Raw genomic sequence first — 21,558 nt, forward strand, 5'->3', positions numbered from 1 at the left:
GGACTTGAAAAGTTGGCATTTTTAATTATTGCTCTCAGAATCTCAGAATCAGTAACCATGCCAAAAAAATGGGGGGGGGGGGGGGGGATAGTGGCCCCAAAGTAATTTTTCTGAGCCGTCATCACAATGCAAATAGAAAACATAACTATCTGGTATATTGTAAAGGGAACACCTCATTCAAACTCCTTGTTACTCATTTTATACATAATTTGCAATGAGATTAATCCCAAGGGCTGTTAATGAATCAATGTGTAGCAACTAATAAGTGTAAATCAGATAAATTCAGAGAATGAGCTAAAACACAGACTTAATGTTAACATATGTAATACTGCAAATCTTCTGCATATATGTAGCTTCATTAATCCAGAACTGTAGAAAGTGACATATGAACATATTAGCCAATTAGGCTTGCCTTCTCTGCATCTTCTTGTTTTCCAACGCATTCTTGAGATTGGAAAAATTACTTTTTGGATGATAACTCCCAAATGCCAAGCTGGTCTGGATTTCTGTACATTGTAGGCTAAAGTGGTCATTTTTCTGAGCTCTAGTGCCCTTCATATCAATGGATTTTGCATCTATGGATACAACCATTTGAAGTTTGATTTTTTTTTTAAAAAAAAAAACACCTACACACCAAAACGCAAACGTTTATTTTCCCATTTTATATAAGAGGCACCATTTTACTATGCCACTGCATATAATTGGTTTTGACCATCCATGGTTTTTTGGTATTCATTTGGGGTCTTCTAACTAAACCCCGGTGCAAAGAAGTGGGCAGAACTAAGAACTAATCTTTGCTGGGCTGGAAAACCTGGGCCTGGTGTACATTTATTTTCCCTGACCAAATTTTCATACAAAAGTAATTTTCTGGATAACTAACGTGACAGGGAGCAAGCTGGAGTAAAATTTAAACTTTCCATAAAGGCTCAAGTGGGGGAGACTTGGCATAAACTCACTATGTTTGATATATTAAGAGTACATTTTAATATATATTTATATATAAACAAATTGAATTTATTTTTAAAAAACAAAATAAAAACAATTCAACACTGGTCTGCTCATAAAAGTCTTATCATGGAGGTGCTAACAATGGTTGTTCTGCGCAACCAAAGAGAGAAGTGCATTGGTTTGGGCCCAGACTATTTGACAAATCGCATCCCCAAATACAATTCAGCTTGAGCATTGCAGTCGACAGGGGAGGCCCTCCTCTTGGTCCCTCCCGCATCTCAAGCAAGGTTGGTGGGGAAGAGAGAGGGAGCCTTCTCTGTGGTGGCCCCCTTCCTTTGGAACTCCCTCCCTAAAGAAATAAAAATGGCCCTCACCCTCCTCTCCTTTAAAAAGCTTTTAAAAACTCATTTATGCACCTTACCATATGGAGAGGAGGAAGACTAGTACACCTCTGTCTGTCTGTCTGTCTATCTATATTTGCCTAGATACTGGGCATCTACTTCAGCCTGTGGACATTGTGTGTGATGGGTTATATTACGTTTATTGAAGTTCAATTATGTATTTTATAAGTTTATTTTGTTATTCTTTTATCCACTGTTTTGCTTTGATTTCTCGTTGTCTGTTTTCGGGGAGATAGGGCAGGGTACAAATAAATTATTGTTGTTGTTGTTATTAGATATATAACAAGATTAGTACACAACAAACAAGATGTTGGACAGTTCTCAAGTGTCTAGGACGGTGTGATGTATCGGCGAATAATGCATGCAGATTCGAGTAGGGTGACCTTTTGCAGCTGACAGATGGTAATTTTGTCAGCACTGATTGTTTTTAAGTGCAGGCCAAGGTCTTCAGGCACTGCACCCAGTGTGCCAACCACCATTGTGAGCACCTTTACTGGCTTGTGGCAGAGTCTTTGCAGTTCTATCTTTTAATCCTCATATCGTGTAAGCTTTTCCAGTTGCTTCTTGTCAATCCCGCTGTTACCTGGGACTGCAACATCAATGATCCATACTTGTCCCCCCCCCACACACACACACACCCAATTGTGAGGTCAAGAGCATAGGGATTTGGAAGTCCCAAATAATAATAATAATAATAATAATAATTTGATCTCACTCTATTAAGTTTAATAATAATAATAATAATAATAATAATAATAATAATAAAACTTAAAATCCTGAAATTTCCTCCCAAATGAGTGCTTTATATCATGCAGTCTACGAGTGAGATCCAAGCAACCAATGCACTTAGTTTGGGTTCACTAATATCAGTTTTCACTATAAAAGAATATCGGTTTTCACCCTAACAAAGTAATTTTCTAGCTATTATGGTTGCAATTTGATCTTAGTGCACAATAGAAAGCAAAGAATATACACATAAATTCTGATGTCATTCATAACATTAGACAAAATGACAAGACTACCTTAGTGAAACATGCGCCACGTCATTGACTGAGGGCTTAGGGCAGCTATTCCCAACCCTCCAGATATACTGGACTGCAATTCCTATCATTCTGACTGTGAATGAAGAGAACAGGAGTCCAACATATCTGGAATGTGACAAGGAATGTTAGCTGGATATGAAGGCATATCCTGTGCTGTGAAGAACCTGGCTGTCGGCTGAAAATATCTAAGATTCCAGTGCAGAAGATTTCTTTTCCCCTAAGGATTGAATCAGCAGAAGTTGGAGGAGGGCTGGTCAGGACTAAAAGAGATAACCAACATCACTGGCTCAGCAGGCTCTTGGGATGAAACCAAATGAACCTTGACAGGAAAGATGCAAAACAGGCAGAAGATTTCCATTCTGGAACATACTTGATCTGGATTAGTGCTTTGCACCTGGATACCGCCTCCACTTTGGTGAGATTTAAAAGATGCATCGTTGGGGTTGTTAAGATGAAGCAATTTTAGAGAAGGAAAAATATGGCAGTCCATTTGATCAGGAGCCTGAACTAACTGTCTTTTGAGGAAAGGTTACACTATTTGGGGATTGTTTAGCTAAGAACATAAAACAAGTAATAAAGGAAGACGTGATTTCCCTACATGAAGACAGACAATTGTTACATTTATTTTCATTCATTGTATTTCACCTTTTCCCTCAGTTTAGGACTCAACACTGCTTATAGCAAACATAGCTAGAAACTGAAAGCATGCAAAAGTTAAAAAAATACACTAAAATTAAAATTAAAAAGTTAGAAACATAAACCATAAAAATAACACAACAAATAAGAGATCGGGCACATGATGCAAAACATGATCCTGCAAGCAATCAGTCTTCAAAGGAAATGAAATTCTAGCCTTAGTCTCAAGAAATGCTCCAAGGGACTGCTAGAAGACCAACATGTGCTCCTAAACCTCCAAGTAAGATGTTTATACCCACATGGGGAAGAATAGTAGCAGTGGGTTTTCGGGCTGTATGGCCATGTTCCAGAAGCATTCTCCCCTGACATGTTGCCTGCATCTGTGGCAGGCATCCTCAGAGGTTATGACCTCACAACCTCTGAGGATACTTGCCAGAGATGCAGGCGAAACATCAGGAGAGAATGCTTCTGGAACAAGGTCATACAGCCCGAAAAACTTACAACAATCCAGTGATTCCAGCCATTTTTAAATTTATTTATCATGTCAGGAGAAAACCAAACAGTTGTATTGCATTTTTAACAAACAAACAAACCACAAAGTTTGCAAGCTTGGTAGTTGATTAAATGTCCTTTGACCAGTAGCTGGCCATGAAAGCTTTTGATAATACAATAGTGGCAGTTTCTTTAATAAAACTGGAAGTTACAAAGAAAATCCTGTGACCCTGCAGAAATTATTGGACTGCACTCTCCAGAAGTCCTAGCCACTACAGACATTTTGGAGAGCTGCATGATTCTCATTCCTGGACTTGACAACAGATACAGAGTCATGTACAGCCCAAGAGCTATATTCCTTTATGCTTAATATTCCAGAGATCGTATGTCAGTTCTGGGTGTTACCAAAGCACAACTTTACATACCATTTTCCACATACAATGGATACATCTACCCATTCGATGGAGGGCCCTTCCGCACAGCCATATGACCCAGAATATCAAGGTAGAATAACCCACAATATCTGCTTTTTGCAGGTTGTTATACAGCAAAAGGGTGGAGAAAATAGGCCTCTGTGATCAAGAAGAACGGACAGTTCTTGGGAATGATGTTGAAGGCCGCATCCATCATACAGGCTGCCAGCTCTTCACCCCTGACCTAGAAATTATTCTTCAGGACCTATTGTGCAATTGCTTGAAAGGTAGTTTGAAATCTACCAGAGCATGGGAATTTCACTGGTTTGGACCACAGCTCTCAAGCGGTGTAAGGGATTCTGAGAGTTGTAACACAGAAATGAATTCCAATATCTGGACTCTTCTAATTCATTATGTTTGGTTATTGACATCCTTAAGCATTTCAAGCCGTTTATTCATTTTCATATCTATAGTTAGTTTCCAAAGTTGGGATGTGGCTCTCTTCCTCCCAACTTCATAATTGCAGAGTGTGACAGGCCCATGGTCAATCAGATTGATGGCTCAGTAGGGACTTGAACTTTCATCACAAAGTCACATTAAAATCACTAAGAACATTTGCTCTCACAACTGCAGCATTATTCCTAGTTCTCGATAGGGTGAGAGGAAGGCGCATAAGTTAGAGAAATATGAAAGGATGGTTGGCCCACCACATTGTTGGGGTTTAGGGGTGGAAAAACCCCATGAATGTGGGAAAACAGTGGAGTGCCCTGAGAGAAGTCTGGGGAAATGTGTGTATGTGAAAGGCACATCTTTCCTCCCTTCTCTTCCTCCCTCTTGATGTAGTTTAGCAATACAATAGTTTCATCCCAGATTTTTGGAAATGATTATCCATGGTGGGTTAAACTGCTGAGCTGTTGACCAAAAGGTCAGCAGTTCAAATCCAGGGAGCAGGGTGAGCTCCCACTGGTAGGCCCAGCTTCTGCCAACGTAGTTCAAAAACATGCAAATGTGAGTAGATCAATAGGTACCGTCTTGGTGGGAAAGTAACAGCGCTCCAAGCAGTCATGCTGGCCACATGACCTTGGAGGAGTCTACAGACAATGGAGATGAGCACCACCCCACAGAGTCGGACATGACTAGACTTAAGGGGAAACCTTAACCTTTACCTTTTTTCCATGGCTGCCCATATGGCAAACAGCTGAAAGTGATGAGATCTGAAGTCCAGTTACATCTGGACATCAAGCACTGGAAAACATTACCCTAAAAACTTCACATATGTTTTAATGACACCCCTGTAAAAGAGGACAGAATTATGATCTCTCTTGTGACCAAAGGGGAGAGACTGAGACAGAGAGAACAAACAGCTTGCCTAAGATTTATCATGGAAGTTACGATTGCAGCAGACTTTGAAGTGAAAGCTACCTGTAACATATATTGGAATAGGAAAACTCTGTCTCAAAAATGTTATTGTTGGCCTCTAAGTCCAACCAGCCCTGGCCAACATAGCAATGGTTAGAAGTGATAGGATGTATACGCCACTGCCACCTGTCTGGTTAAAGGTTTGTCATTATCTTGGCTGTTGCTATGAAAAATGCTACAAGCAAAAACCAATAAAGAAGTTGCAGTAGTTGCTTCCTGTTTGGTCTGTTCCTCATAAATTTCCCTTCATTTCACAAGACAACCCATGTGGTTAATGACATCATGCATTTGTTTTCAGATTTTTTAAAAAAACAAAAACATAACTAGCCTTATGACCTTGCTGGAAAAAACAGAGTTATCTTTGTTTCCAGATCCTTTATTTCCCATTTGCACACAAGTTGTCCAAAAGGAACACAGAGCAGGGCGGAATCTAAACTTCAAAAGATTCATAATCAAGCAAACAAGGACTTGCTCCAACAGACAAGAGTTCTTTCTCTCACCCTGGACATTCCAGAGATATATAAACCTCACTTGCCTAGTTTCCAACAGACCGCACAACCTCTGAGGATGCCTGCCATAGATGTGGGTGAAATGTCAGGAGAGAATGCTTCTGGAACATGGCCATGCAGCCTGGAAAACTCATAGCAACCCCGAAATTCTGGCCATGAAAGACTTCGACAACACAAGGAGAAGGACAAATTAAAGCTACTTGAAAATTTATAAAGAAAATAACTTTGGAAATGAAGACAGATACTTGGTTTATTAACATGATGGCCATGAAACGGAGGAAATGCTAGTAGTAGAAAGATATGAAGACAAACCAGTGTGATGTTGCCATTTCAGTGTTGAACTGAGACATTGAGACATGAGGATTCCAATTCTTGCTCAGCCATAGATACCCACTGGGTTATGTCACACTCTTTCAGTCACAGAGGAAAGCAAGAGTAAATCCTTTCTGAACAAATTCTTCTAAGAAACAATACATCCACCTTGGGTCACCATTTGCCAGTAATGACTTCAAGGCACACAACAACCAAGATATGAAAGCTGTGTTTGAGTGGATTTTCTAACTCATTTTCCCTGAATTTTGTCTATTAACTTCCATGGAATACACAACCCATAATTATTTCTTGTACTAGTAAGTATGATGGGATTGAGAGTCAAACATACCCTACAATGAACCAAATGAGAGGAAACCTGCTGCACTATGGATAACTGAGCATTTTGTGATATTTATTACAGTTACAGCGAAAACCACTATTGTGGTCACCAATGAGAAATGTCATAAATGGGGAACTGAAATCAAACCAGAACAACTTGTTTGAGAATACATATGTATATATACTTCTGAAGGCCATTGTTAGACTTTTCTCAACACTCAACGGGTGGTGGCCATTCCAGAAAGATAGCTGATCTCTTTTCATTAACCAAAACTTGTTTTTTTCCTTCTCCCTTCCCATTCTTGTTCTCAGTCTGTCACATCTTAAAGCAGATATTGTCAAGTTACTTATGTTTGTAAACTTTTCCAAGGCTCTTTAGGCCAATTAGGGGTTATAAAAACAAAAATAAATATCTGTCTCCAAGAATATTGACAGAACAATCCTCTCTTGATCTACTCCTGATTTGCAGTCCAGATTAAAAACTGATGTATCTTTTTCTCTACTCCTGCATTAGCTAAAGATACTGGCTGTGCTGGTGAATGTTTGTAACTAAAAATGGAAAGCCAATTAAAAACAAGACGACTGTAAAATGCACTGAACATGAACAATTTTTTAAAAAAATGTTAGGATTGCTTTACTTTTCACTAAACTGGAACCAAAGCTAACTCTCCAAGCAAAGTATCCAGGGCCATCAGCAGATTTCAGCATGTCTTTACCTTTTCCCCGTTGTCTCCAGACTGAGATGTGAAGCTGTCACTGTTGGGAAATCATTACACAGCACTTGCTCACTATAGATCAGAGTTAAACAATGACTTTGCTCCCATAATAATATCACTACAAACAAGGAAACATATCTAGGGAAAAGGTGAACAACAGGCAACAGATAAGCGAGGTAACTGGATAGGAGTCAATGATGAGCCATTAGAGGCTTTCAGGAACCCAGTCTCTCCAACCTGCAATCTTCTACAACGGAAATGAATATGCTGTTTACTGTTGCATACTGTTTATTATTCTGTATTTTTAAAAAATACATGCTTTATAAACTTGGCTAATTTTGTTCTCAATAACCATGTGAGAGAGGCATTATGTTGACTATTTTCTCATCCATTAAGCCAATTTGCCTCTTGAACACACCCAAAAAACTGAAAATAGTCTTTGTTTTGTATTAATCTCATTACCCTAAGTTCAAAAACTTAGTTGGAAGAGACCACAAGGACCATCTAGTCCAAACCCGTCATGCAGGAAAAGAACAATAAAAACATCCCCCACAGATGACCATCCAAGCTCCTGTTTAAAAGCCTCCAAAGAAGAATCTTTCACCACACTTCAAGGCAGTGAGTTCCAATGCTGAACAGATCTTACAGTCAGGAGGTTCTTCCTAATGTTCAGGTGGAATCTCCTTTCCTGTAATTTGAACCCATTGCTCCGAGTTCTAGTCTCCAGGGCAGTAGAGTCTCCGGGACCACTTCGATATGACACCTTTTCAAATATTTAAACATGGCTATCATGTCTCCTCTCAACCTTCTCTTCTGCAGGCTAAACATACCCAGTTCTTTAAGCCACTCCTCACAGGACCTGGTCATTTTAGTTGCCCTCTTCTGAACACCTTCCAGCTTGTCAACATCTCTATTGAATTTGTGGTGCCAGAACTGGACACATTATTCCAGGTGAGGTTTGAGAAAAGCAGAATAGATGAGCATCATTATTTCCCTTGATCTATACACTATACTCCTTTTGATGCAGCCCAAAATCCCTTTGGCTTTTTTAGCTGCTGCATCACACTATTGGCTCATCTTCAACTTGTTGTTCACCAGGGCCCCTTCCACACAGCTGAATAAAATCCCACATTATCTGCTTTAAACAATTATATGGCAGTGTGGACTCAGGTAATACAATTCAAAGCAGATATTGTGGGATTTTCTGCCTTAAATTTCTGGGTTATATGGCTATGTGGAAGGGCCTCAAGACTCCAAGATCTTTTTCACATGTACTTTTGTCAAGACAGGCATCACTCATCCCATATAAAGACCTGAATAGGGAAAGATACCTGAAATGTTCAGGGGAAAAACCACATCTTTATTTTTTTTCCTGGGAATGTGAAAGTATTTTCTTTTGGAATTTTGGCACAAATGTTTCAAAGAAGGTGTTCATATATTTACTGCACTAAAATAATTATTTAAAAACAATGTATAATAGGAAGGCTTTTATGTAAAGTAATGCCTCAGGACACAGTGATTCCCGTTTCTGACCTCTTTCTGTTCGGTTCTTTTTATAGAAAGGAGTGTTTTTTGTCACTGTGGAAAACTAGAGGAAATGAAATCATTTTCTCTAGTTTACTACTGTTGATGTTTTCTTTTGCTTTTCTTGTTTTTGGTCTGCTCTCAATAAACAGATGAAACTAAAACAGTTTGTTATGGTTCAAACATCCCTGACTGCTCAGAATCCTGTAGATAGATATACTTGTAATAAAAATGCAAATGATTAAAATTACTAAAATTTGTAATCATTGCCTGAATAAACTGTACATTTAATATAGCGAACATGGTAATTTTATGCCAAACAAAATTATACATAGTACATATCTCCCCGAAAAACAAAGTGACTTTCAATCTACAGAGAGAACTAATATCACCCCCAACTTACTTGGTTTTTCAAAAATAAGACAGAAAATGATTCCCCGCTCCCAACGTTTCTGGAAATTTTATATTTTCTGGGCTGACTCCTATTAGTACAGCATTTCTCAACCTGGGGGTTGTGAGTGGGTTTCAGAGGGGTCGCCAAAGACCATCAGAAAATATATATTTCTGGTGGTCTTAGGTATCCCTTTGACAGGGAAGGCTGAAGGTCTTTCCGTCTGTCCTTCTCTTCCTTTTTGGAAACAGATGGCAAATTCTCCCACCAAAAGCCCTCCTTCGCTGTGACTGGCTGGCCTCTCAGCCAAGGGGAGAGCTATTTCTGAGTCTCCAAGTGGGGAGGGAAGAGCAGGCGTGCTTGGCGCATGGCAGTGTGGTGCGCATGCACGGGCAAGAAAGCACACAAGGCTGGGGGGAGGCTCACGCTAGCGAATCCCTTCAAGGGATTGGTGGGACTGAGTGTGACCCAGCAGTGTGATGTGGGACTGAGAGTGACCCAGCAGCATCAGGAGGAGGAGGAGCAGCAGAAGCAGCTTAGGTAATTTGTAATGCTATTTATTAGACAAAAGTCGGTCTTTCCTTTTATTTTATTTTTAATTCATGCTCCCATTAGAAAATGCATAAGGATGTGAACTACAGCTCCCAAAATCATGGGTCAATCTCCCCAAATCCCAGCAGTATTCACAGTTGGCTATGTTGGGTCTGTGTGTCAAGTTTGGTCCAGATCCATCACTGTTTGTGTCCACAGTGCTCTCTGGATATAGGTGAACTATAACTCCAAAACTCAAGGTCAATGCCCACCAAACCCTTCCAGTGTTTTCTGTTGGTCATGGGAGTTCTATGTAGCAAGTTTGGTTCAATTCCATCGTTGGTGGAATTCAGAATGCTCCTTGATTGTACGTTAACTACAAATCCCAGTAACAACAACTCCCAAAAGACAAAATCAATCCCCGCAACCCCACCAGTATTCAAATTTGGGTGTATTGGGTATTTGTGCCAAATTTGGTCCAGTGAATGAAAATATATCCTGCATAACAGATATTTACATTACAATTCGTAACAGTAGCAAAATTGCAGGTGTGAAGTAGCAATGAAAAAAATGTTATGGTTGGGGATTACTACAACAAGAGGGGTCATGGCATTAGGAAGGTTGCAACATTCACACTTGCCTCGAACAGACAAGAGTTCTTTCTCACACTCTGGTCATTCCACAGATATATAAATCTTACCTGCCCAGTTTCCATCAAACCTCACAACCTCTGAGGATGCCTGCCATAGATGTGGACAAAATATCAGGAGAGAATGCTTCTGGAACATGGCCATACAGCCCAGAAGACTCACAGCAACCTACTGTTTTCCTGATGCAACTGGAAAGGTGGGAATCTGCATCTAACATATCTAGGTCTAATTGGACAAAGTTGAGTTATATAGTACTAGGCTATGTGGACAATTATCTTAAATTCGTAATGGTGACATTTCCAATATCTTAAAAATTAGCACTGGTCAATATATGGCCTGCCAAACTCCCATCAGCATGGGCTGAAATAACCAGTGTTCAAGGATGACGGGATTTGGAATTTAACAACTTATGGGAGAGTAGCACCTTCTCTATCCTAACAGTTGATAGTACGGTTTGCTTTTAAGAAAGTGTCAGTGTCTCAAACACCTATTTTTTTTATTTTTGTTCTCAAATAACATGGAATTGGTATTTAACCAATTCAATAGTAAACTGTCAAAATGAATTTAATTTTAACACTTTATTTATTTATTTATTTTTATTTTATTGAAATAAATACATTTTAACACTAATGTAGGGATTTTGTTTAGATTTATGTTATTATAGAATTTTGTCTGATTACGTGTAGTTTAATTGATTGATGTCAGGTTTAATTTAGTGATGTCTTAATTTGATGTTAGGCTTTAATGTTACTTTTATATGTGGGGGTTTTCTGGGATTTTATGTTAGTATCATGTGTTTTATGTAGGCATCAAATGTTTGCCATTGTTATGCTGCAATCCGCCCTGAGTCCCTTCAGGGAGATAGGACGGAAAACAAATAAAGTTGTTGTTGTTGTTGTTGTTGTTGCTGCTGTTGTTATTATTAGATTTTCCATCTCTGAAATGTCTATCCATATTGTGCATAAATTCTGTAAGTGGAGCTTGGAAAGGTTGCTTTTTTTTTGGACTAAGTTGTCACGAACCTGCCGGCCAATTGGCTGGGAATTCAAGAAGCTACAGTCCCAGAAGCATGACATTTCCAACCTGAGTCCTGAACCGGAGTCTTTATGATTCTGCAACTGCTTTCAAGTACAGTTAGTGAGATGCTGCATAAAATATGTGTTTGCACTGGAGGCGTTCATTTAGTCCCATGAGGCAAACAAGAGAAGCTGTGTGTATTTACAAGATTCATATCTATAAATGAACTGTTTTGTAAACATATGTAGTAGCAGCTATGGTAGGTCACGCACTAGTAGGGGCTGTGGAGCCTACAACATTAACAACCACCCTAAAGGCACCATATTCTGCCTGATCTTGGAATCTAAACAGGGTCAGCCCTAGTTAGTACTTGAATGAGAGACTGCAGGTAAAAATCAGGTGATTTAGGCAATATTCCAGAGGAAGCTACTGGCAAGGAATACAACCTCAGTGTATTCCTTGCCTAAGAAACCTCCTATGAGATCCACGGGGTTGCAATAAGACACATGAACACATGTTCTTGAGCAAAAACAATATCTTGTCGAAGGCTTTCAAGGCCAGAATCACTGGGGACCTTCCACATAGCCATTTAACCCAGAGTATCAAGGCGGAAAATCCCTCAATGTCTGCTTTGAGTAAGGTTATCTGTGTCCATACTACCATATATTTCAGTTCTAAGCAGATAATGTGGGATTTTATTCAGCTGTGTGGAAGGGGCCTGTGTTGTTGTAAGTTTTTCGGGTTGTTTCAGCAGCATTGTCTCCTGACGTTTCACCTGCATCTGTGGCTGGCATGAAGATGTCAACCTCCGATGCAGACGAAACGTCAGGAGAAAATTTACTGGAACATGAGGCTCTTCCACATAACTATATAACCCAAAATATCAAGGCAGGAAATCCCACAATATGTGCTTTGAAGTGGAATATATGGTAGTGTGTTCTCGTACAACCCAGTTCAAAGCATATATTATGGGCTTTCCTGCCCTGATATTCTGGGTTCTCAATTCTAAAAGATTGCCTGCAACTCTGGGAGGCATCATCTGCCCTAAGGCAAAACATGCAATTTACTGAGAGGGCAGGTCCTCAGAGAAACTAGAATGGAATTGTTTCTGTTTCTTGTGATGTCTGTTTTCAATACATGCCAAGCTTTCATTTCCCCAAATAGGTTAAAAATGTCAAAAGTTAAAACTAAATATATTTGATCCAATGCATTCATATATAGATGTTGTGACATACTGTCAACCTAAGGTTAGGAAGAGCGCTGGTGCCAGCCTAGATTCACATCACCTTCTCAGTACCTTTTCCCTCTTTCCAGTTTATTGCCTAAGTATTGTTTTGTGAGGTTCTAAATAAAGCATATTCTTTGTAATAACACTACTGTACCTGGATTAATACAACCTATATTTGACTAGCACTTCTATGAACGATATTAGAGAAGCACCTGAATCTACATGTCATTTGGGATGTAATGACTTTAGTCCTATTGGTAATCCCAACTAGAACCATTGAATGAATGTGATTTGCGTAAATGTTTTCTGAGCTTACTTTTACTTCTACTTAGGCGATCCCTCATTGTGTAGCATCCTGATGGTGGGTACATGGGTGACTGTGGAGCCCTATTCTTGATCTGCATGTTCTCCCACAGTGAGGACATTGGTTTCCAGGTGGAAGGCGGTCCCAGACAGGGTTGCCTTGACACGCCTTCCTCTTGGCACATTTCTCTCTTTCGCCCTCCATTCCTGCCTCTTCAAATTCTACAGCACTGCTGGTCACAGCTGACCTCTAGTTAGAGCGTTCAAGGGCCAGGGCTTCCCAGTTCTCAGTGTCTATGCCAGAGTTTTTAAGCTTGGCTTTGAGCCCATCTTTAAATCTCTTTTCCTGTCCTCCAACATTCTGTTTTCGTTTCTTGTGTTCGGAGTAGTGTAACTGCTTTGGGAGATGGTGATAGAACATTCGGACAACGTGGCCACGCACAGGCATTTTCTCAGCATTCAATAATTGATTAAATGAATATATTCTAGATAGAGCTACTAATACAGCGTTTCTCAACCTTCCTCTGCCTTAAAATCCAAATATAAATGCCAGAGACTGGCTTTTGCCACCTTTTATATGCAAAACATGTATTCTACTATTTTATGGTACCTCCCACTGAAATAAATGTCTTCATTTCTTCACAAGTAGCTGCATTACTGCAAGAAAATCCTTTTCATTAAAATACATACTAGACATGCTGGCCTAGAACCAATTGCTAGGCTCTACTACAGTAGATCCCACTGAATCAATGAAAAAAAACTGTTGCCTTGCCAACTTTCCTCTGATTTAACTATGACTAGAAACTAAAGTTAGGGAATGGGATGATGTATTAGTTTGAGCAAATCCATGAAAATCCCATACATATTTTACCGAGTCAGCAGCTCTTGGTGGCTTGTAGCACCAGTCTTTCACATAGGAAGCCTACACTTGGGTCATTGTTCAGCTGTGAATTTTCCAGGCAACAAGACTAAGAGGTATTGCTATTAGCTGCTATGTATTTGTGATACAATAACCTTCAAATAGCCTTTCCACTCAAAAGTGACCTATTTTCTAATATTCCACTCTTATTTCTACAGCTTTTCAGAAACCTGTGCTAATTTCACTCCTATCATCCAACTTTGCACATAATTTATCAATCTGGCAGATCACAAAGGAAAGGGGAAGCAGAAGTTGTAGAGGCATTTCTGATTCATCTCTGTGCTTTCCAGTCTGGGAATAACCCATGGGAATGACAGCACAACTGACAATTCAGTGTGACCAAAGAATAGAGTTGAAGATAAACGTGTGAATTTTTGTAAAGGAAGTACAACCGTGATGGATAACGAAACACATCCTTGCAACAACTTTCCAGAACTGTTTCACTCCAAATATTCCAAGATAGGGAGATCACCAGAAAACAGATACATCTCAGAAACTTCCAAACAAACCTAAATTAATAACACTTTAATAGTATTACCATTCTTTGAGGCTCACTCACACCCTTTAAGCGTAAATAAGGCATTGCATTTCATAAAATCACTGCCAGACTTTCACTCCTACCATTCTGAAGGCAACCCTGAATTATATCATGTAGGTCAATATAGTACAAAGGCCGAAGGATCTAAACTCCATTTTCTTGCCTAAACAATTCTTCACCATGTGACTGTTCAGGGCAAGCAGCAAAAAGATGACATGTCTAACAGTAACTAAAGACAAAAATTCAATTGCAAGCTGCAAATAAAACATACCCACAGAATCAACAATTAAATCGTGGGTCAACCATCTTGGAAGAAAAGTGAATTCTATCAGTAAATAAATAACAATTAAAATAAATCAGTGGGTATACCCTAGTTGGCTCTATTTAAGTCTCAGTGTTCCCCATCTTTTTTATTCAAACTAGATATAAAACTGTGTTGTCGAAGTCTTTCTTGGCTTGAATCATTGGGTTGCTACAAGTTTTCTGAACTGTTTGGCCATGTTCCAGAAGCATTCTCTCTTAATGTTTTGCCCACATCTAAGTCCCCTGTTTTCTGAATGTTGTTCTTTATTTACTGTCTTGATTTTACAGTTTTTTAATACTAGTAGCCAGATTTTGTTCATTTTCATGTCGGGGTTTGTTCATCAGGTGATTTGCTGTGGCTGACTTCTCTGGTTGAATTAGTCTGCTGTGCCTTTCATAACAGTAAATAATGAGCAACACTAAAAAGGGGGAATGCCAGATGAGCATCAATCAGGGTCAGCTAACACCTCCCAACAAAGGATTCCCCCAGACAGCAATCAGCCAGGCTTTGAAGTTACAAGGCTATTTAATGCTAATCAAGGTGGACAATTGCAACATTCACACTTGTCTCAAGCAGACAAGAGTTCTTTCTCCCACCCTCGACATCCCATAGATATATAAGCCCCACTTGCCTACTTTTCAACAGACCTTACAACCTCTGAGGAGGCCTGCCATAGATGTGGGCGAAATGTCAGGAGAGAATGCTTCTGGAACATGACCAGACAGCTCGGAAAACTCACAGCAACCCAGATATTAAACTGCTATAGCAACACAGAAGATGAAATGCCCTTTCTAGCTTTGAAGAGCCAGATGGTCTCCAACTGGTTTTGTTTTGACAGGAGACAGAAGCAATTGTTCCAGTTAACGAATGTACTTGCAAGACCTGCCATTCCCGAACTCTAGGGACACAGCTGTGACCTCAGGCAGGTTACTCTATTTCCTTCCAGGGACAGCATGTTTACAGTAAGGTGATCAACAACCAACCTTCGCAGAAGATAAATTACAAAGAGAATACTGTACTGTACTCCAAGAACCTAAATCAGCCGTGATACATTGCATGGGAATACATCTCAATGAGTCAATGGGGTTTCATTCCAATATTAATAATAGCAATTAATAATGACAATGCAGCCTACATGGCTTCTCTGTGTAATCAATAATACTATTAAAAATCTCAATATCTTTCCTGAATTTTCAAAGAATTTCAATCCTCCAGATGCCTCTTAAGGCTCTTCCACACAGCTGAATAAAACCTCACATTACCTGGTTTGAACTGGAAAATATGGCAATGTGGACTCAGATAACCCAGGCCAAATCAGATATTGTGGCATTTTCTGCCTTCATATTCTGGGTTATATGGCTGTGGGGAAGGGCCCTTAATCTACAGCAGAAGATGAGGAGAAATATAAAGCAAAGAATAGCCAACAAAAACATTTTTTTCTTAGCCCCTTTTGACACAGCTGAATAAAATCCCACATCATCCACTTTGAACTGAAATATGTGGCATTGTGGACATAGGGCCTTTCCACGCAGCCCTGTATCTCAGAATATCAAGGCAGGAAATCCCAAATTATCTGAGAGTGCATTCAGGATAACCCAGTTCAAAGCAGATATTGTGGGATTTTCAGCCTTTATATTCTGGGTTATATGGTTGTGTGGAAGGGCCCTAGGACACTACAGCTGATGTGGTCTATCCAATACAATATTTTGAGTCTTTTGCACCTCAAATAGCCCCAGGGACAGGGCTAAAACTCAAGCCACCAAGGGTCCTTCCACGCAGCCATTTAACCCAGAATATCAAGGCAGAAAATCCCACATTATCTGAGTGTGGACATAGATAACCCAGTTCAAAGCAGATGTTATGGGATTTTCTGCCTTAATATTCTGTGATATAGGGCTGCATGGAGGGGTCCTGGGTTATCACACTGCCATATATTCCAGTTCAAAGCAGATATTGTGGGATTTTATTCAGGTGTGGAAGGGTCCTGAGATTATGGTGATCATGATTTTCAGTGGACGACTGGTAAATGGCAAAATCTCAAAAGCTAGAGCTGATAGGAGGAGGGGAGAGAGACTGGTGCATTTTTGGAATTGGCAACTCAGGGCCACAAGACATATAACCCAGAACCACAAGACATATAACCCAGAAAAATCAAGGCAGAATAACATAAATATCTGCTTTGAACTGGAATATCTGAATCCACACTGCCATATATATCCCAGCACATATTGTGGAATTTTATTCAGCTGTGTGGAAGGGGCCTCAGTTATACCCAGAAACAGGCTAACACTTACTTAGGCAATCCCTCGATGTCCGAGTAAGATTGTCCTCCAAGTGCGGTGTCCTGGAGGTGGGTACGTAGGTGACTGTGGAGCCCTATTCTTGACCTGCATCTTCTCCCATAGTGAGGGCATCGGTTTCCAGGTGGAAGGCGGTCCCGGTCAGGGTTGGCTTGCTGCGCCTTCCTCTTGGCACGTCTCTCTCTCTTTCGCCCTCCATTCGTGGCTCTTCAGATTCTACAGCACTGCTGGTCACAGCTGACCTTAGGCGATCCCTCGTTGGCCGAGTAGGATAGTCTTCCATGATCAGAATTCTTGTGAGTCTGTAGGTGGCTGTGGAGCCCTATTCTTGATCTGCATCTTCTCCCACAGTGAGGGCATTGGTTTCCAGGTGGAAGTCGGTCTCAGTCAGGGTTGGCTTGACGCGCCTTCCTCTTGGCATATTTCTCTCTTTCACCCTCCATTCGTGCCTCTTCAAATTCTGCAGCACTGCTGTTCACAGCTGACCTCCAGCTGGAGCGCTCAAGGGCCAGGGTTTCCCAGTTCTCAGTGTCTATACCAGAGTTTTTAAGGTTGGCTTTGAGCCCATCCTTAAATCTCTTTTCCTGTCCACCAACATTCCGTTTTCCATTCTTGAGTTCGGAGTACAGCAACTGCTTTGGGAGACAGTGGTTGGGCATCCGGACAATGTGGTTGGTCCAGCAGAGCTGATGTTGGAGGACCATCGCTTCAATGCTGGTGGTCTTTGCTTCTTCCAGCACACTGATGTTTGTCCGCTTGTCTTCCCAGGAGATTTGCAGGATTTTCCGGAGGCAGCGCTGATGGAATTGTTCCAGGAGTTGCATGTGACGTCTGTAGACAGTCCACGTTTCACAAGCGTATAGCAGGATTATGAGGACAATAGCTTTATAAACAAGCACCTTAGTATTCCTACGGATGTCCCGGTTCTCGAACACTCTCTGCTTCATTCGGAAAAATGCGGCACTCGCAGAGCTCAGGCGGTGTTATATTTCAGTGTCGATTCGGTGTTGTATTTCGGTGTCACAGCTGACCTCCAGCTGGGGTGCTCAAGGGCCAGGGCTTCCCAGTTCTCGGTGTCTAACAAAATGTGTATTGGTCAGAATAACCTTCCAAGCTCAGAAGCAATATGGCCAATATACCAGACATGATAGGATGGTGACAGGACAGTGATGAGACATTACCAAGCAAGTTATCAACGATGCATTTTGTTGTACCGCTCAAGCGATCAGATGCAAGGAGTTAAACACAACCTTTGCTGTCCGTTAAATCAGTGGGAGTGTGGGAAATCAAGGAGTACGACTGATAGGGAGACCTAGTTGGGATCCAACGCTTGCACCAAGCCAGAGGGCCCTTCCACACAGCCATATAACCCAGAATATCAAGGCAGAAAATCCCATATTATCTGAGTGTGGACACAGATAGCCCAGTTCAAAGCAGATGTTGTGGGATTTTCTGCCTTGATATTCTGGGATATAGGGCTGTGTGGAAGAGCTCCTAGGAACAGGGTTTGGTGCAAGGGATGCTTCTGCAACAGGTATATTTGCATCTCAGATAAGAGTAGCATTGGTGGTGTCACAGGGTGCGTCTACAGCAGGCATGGGCCAACTTGGGCCCTCCAGGCGCTTTGGACTTCAACTCCCACCATTCCTAACAGCCTCAGGCCCCTTCCTTTTCCCCCTCAGCCGCTTAAGCAGCTGAGGGGGAAAAGGAAGGGGCCTGAGGCTGTTAGGAATGGTGGGAGTTGAAGACCAAAGCGCCTGGAGGGCCCAAGTTGGCCCATGCCTGGTCTACACTGTAGAATGAGTGCCCTGCTTTGGGTGCTACTGGGCTCTATGCTTTGCAATCAAGGGAGGTGTGATGGTACCCTTTAGCTACCTCTTCCCAAACTGCCACCCCCCCCTTGACCCCCTAGTAGGGGCCAACCTGCATTGATGGACCCCCAAGCGACAGAGCAAGCTCCCCCCTGAGTAGTCCTTACCCGTGATGCCTCCGCTGCCTCCCTCGCCCCCGTGGCCCTTCCTCCTCTGCAGGATGAAGTAAGGGTTGGCTCGCTCCGTGATCCACAGCGCGTTGGCCAGCAGCACCTCCTCCGGGTTCACCCACATCTCGAGACAAAGGCGGCGGCGGCGGCGGTGGAGGCTCCTCTGGGGGCTCTTAAACCGCACCAAGACCGCGGGGAGCGGCTGAAGCCAGCAGCATCGGGGGGAAAGGGAGGAGGAGGAGCAGCACCAGCATGCCTGGCTTCCCCAGCGCCTTCCCGATGGAGAAGCAAAGAGAGGTGACCTCAGAGGGAGAGAAGCAAGCAGCAGGCTCCGCTGGAAGGCAGAGACAGGCTCCGCCCGGCCTCGCGCCGCACAGGACCGAGGAGGAGCAACCTGCACAAGCAAGACCTCCTGGAAGGCTGGCCTCACTCAGACCAAGGAGGAGGCAACAGCGCCCCCAGGCGAGCATGCGCAGAAGAGCTCTTCTCCTTCGCTGCTGCTGCTGCCGCCGCCCAACTCTCATCTCCTCCCTGAATGGCAGAACCACACTATAGCAGGAGTCCAAGACATCTTCATAGGCTTTTAATTCCTCTATTTCAATATTAATATTATTTATTTACTTATTTATTGATATCCCGCCTCATCTCTCCATACGGAGACTCAAAGTGGCTCGCAATTTAAAAAATTGTTAATTGAAATTAAAAAATATTTTAAAAAACAATTAAAATATCAATTTTTACTAATATACAAAAATAAAACAGTATCATTATATATTATTATGTATAGAAGTGGCTTGCAGTTTCTCAAGTCGCTCCTGACATGACAATTATATTATCCACAGTATTATATTTAATATATTAGTATTATTATATTACAATATTATATATTATATTACTAATATTGTACTAAACAATTAAAATATCAATTTTTACTAATATACAATAATGAAACACTATTATCATTATATATTATTATATTATTATCCACAGTATTGTATTACAATATTATATATTATATTACTAGTATTGTTATACTAAACAATTAAATATCACATTTTTACTAATATACAATAATGAAACAGTATTATCATTATATATTATTATATTATCCACAGTGTTGTATTTAATAGATTAGTATTGTTATATTACAATATTATTATACTAAACAATTAAATATCAAATTTTTACTAATATACAATAATGAAACAGTATTATCATTATATATTATTATATTATTATCCACAGTATTGTATTTAATAGATTAGTATTGTTATATTACAATATTATATTGTATTATATTATATGAATATGTGTATATATATTATACATTCGAATAACACAATATTAGTATTCTATATTATTATATTGTACTATACTGCAATATTATGTCGTATTATATAATATATATAATTATTATTTTATTATATATTCTTATATATTATCTGCAGTATTATATTTAGTATTATATTATTATATTACAATATTATATATTATATTGTACTATTATAATGTATTACATTATAATATGACTAATAATATTGCAATATAGCAGTATAGTACAATATAAAAACATATAATAGTAATATTGTGCTATGCTAATGATATAACAGATGTATACATATAATACTAATAATTTTATAATGTATTACATTATAATATTATTAGTCATATTATATGTAGATATAATATATTGTACTATTAGCATAGCACATTATTATTATTATATATTTTTATATTGTGCTATACTACTATACTGCAATATTATTAGTCATATTATATATAATATATATTATTATATATTATTATATATTATCAGCAGTATATTTAATATATCAGTATTATTATATTACAATATTATCTATCTTATTGTGTTATTATATTGTATTACATTATTATAATAACAATATTATTATATGTATAGTATATTATTAGCATAGCACAATATTGATATTGTTATATTGTACTATACTACTATTGTGCCAAGTTCTTGGTGGTATGGGGATCCCAAGTCACCTTGTCTGTCTCCTGAGGAATCTATATAATGACCAAGTAGCAACAGTAAGAACTGACCATGGAACAACAGACTGGTTCAAGATTGGGAAAGGCGTACGACAGGGTTGTATACTCTCACCCAATCTATTCAACTAAATTGTGATGTGCGATGTGCGGGGCTTGACGAATGCAAGGCTGGGGTAAAAATTGCTGGAAGAAACATTAACAATCTTAGTTATGCAGATGATACCACTTTGATGGCCAAAAGTGAGGAGGAGCTGAGGAGCCTTCTAACCAAGGTGAAAGAAGAAAGCGCAAACGCTGGGTTGCAGCTAAACATAAAAAAAACCAAGATTCTGACAACCGGACTGATTATTAACTGGGAAATAGAGAGAGAAAACGTGGAGGCAGTGACAGACTTTGTTTTTCTAGGTGCAAAGATTACTGCAGACACAGACTGCAGCCAGGAAATCAGAAGTCGTTTATTTCTTGGGAGGAGAGCAATGTCCAATCTCGATAAATTAGTGAAGAGTAGAGACGTCACACTGGCAATGAAGATCCTCATAGTTAAAGCAACGGTATTCCCCATAGTAACCTATGAATGAGAGAGCTGGACCATAGGGAAGGCTGAGTGAAGGAAGATAGATGCTTT

General features: G+C 40.1%; 1 protein-coding gene across 1 annotated transcript in view; it reads right to left on the reverse strand.

The window, feature by feature from the left end:
• The window catches only part of TBC1D9 (TBC1 domain family member 9), an 84,857-nt gene extending 65,496 nt beyond the window's left edge, over positions 1-19,361 (reverse strand). The window contains exon 1 of the mRNA XM_060778913.2: positions 18,912-19,361. Within this exon, the coding sequence (XP_060634896.2) occupies positions 18,912-19,038 (127 nt within the window). The 5' untranslated portion in view covers positions 19,039-19,361. The remainder of the gene's footprint in view (positions 1-18,911) is intronic.
• Between the last annotated feature and the right edge of the window lie 2,197 nt (positions 19,362-21,558).

This window comes from Anolis sagrei, chromosome 5 (genome assembly GCF_037176765.1).
Source record: "Anolis sagrei isolate rAnoSag1 chromosome 5, rAnoSag1.mat, whole genome shotgun sequence".
NCBI lineage: Eukaryota > Metazoa > Chordata > Lepidosauria > Squamata > Dactyloidae > Anolis > Anolis sagrei.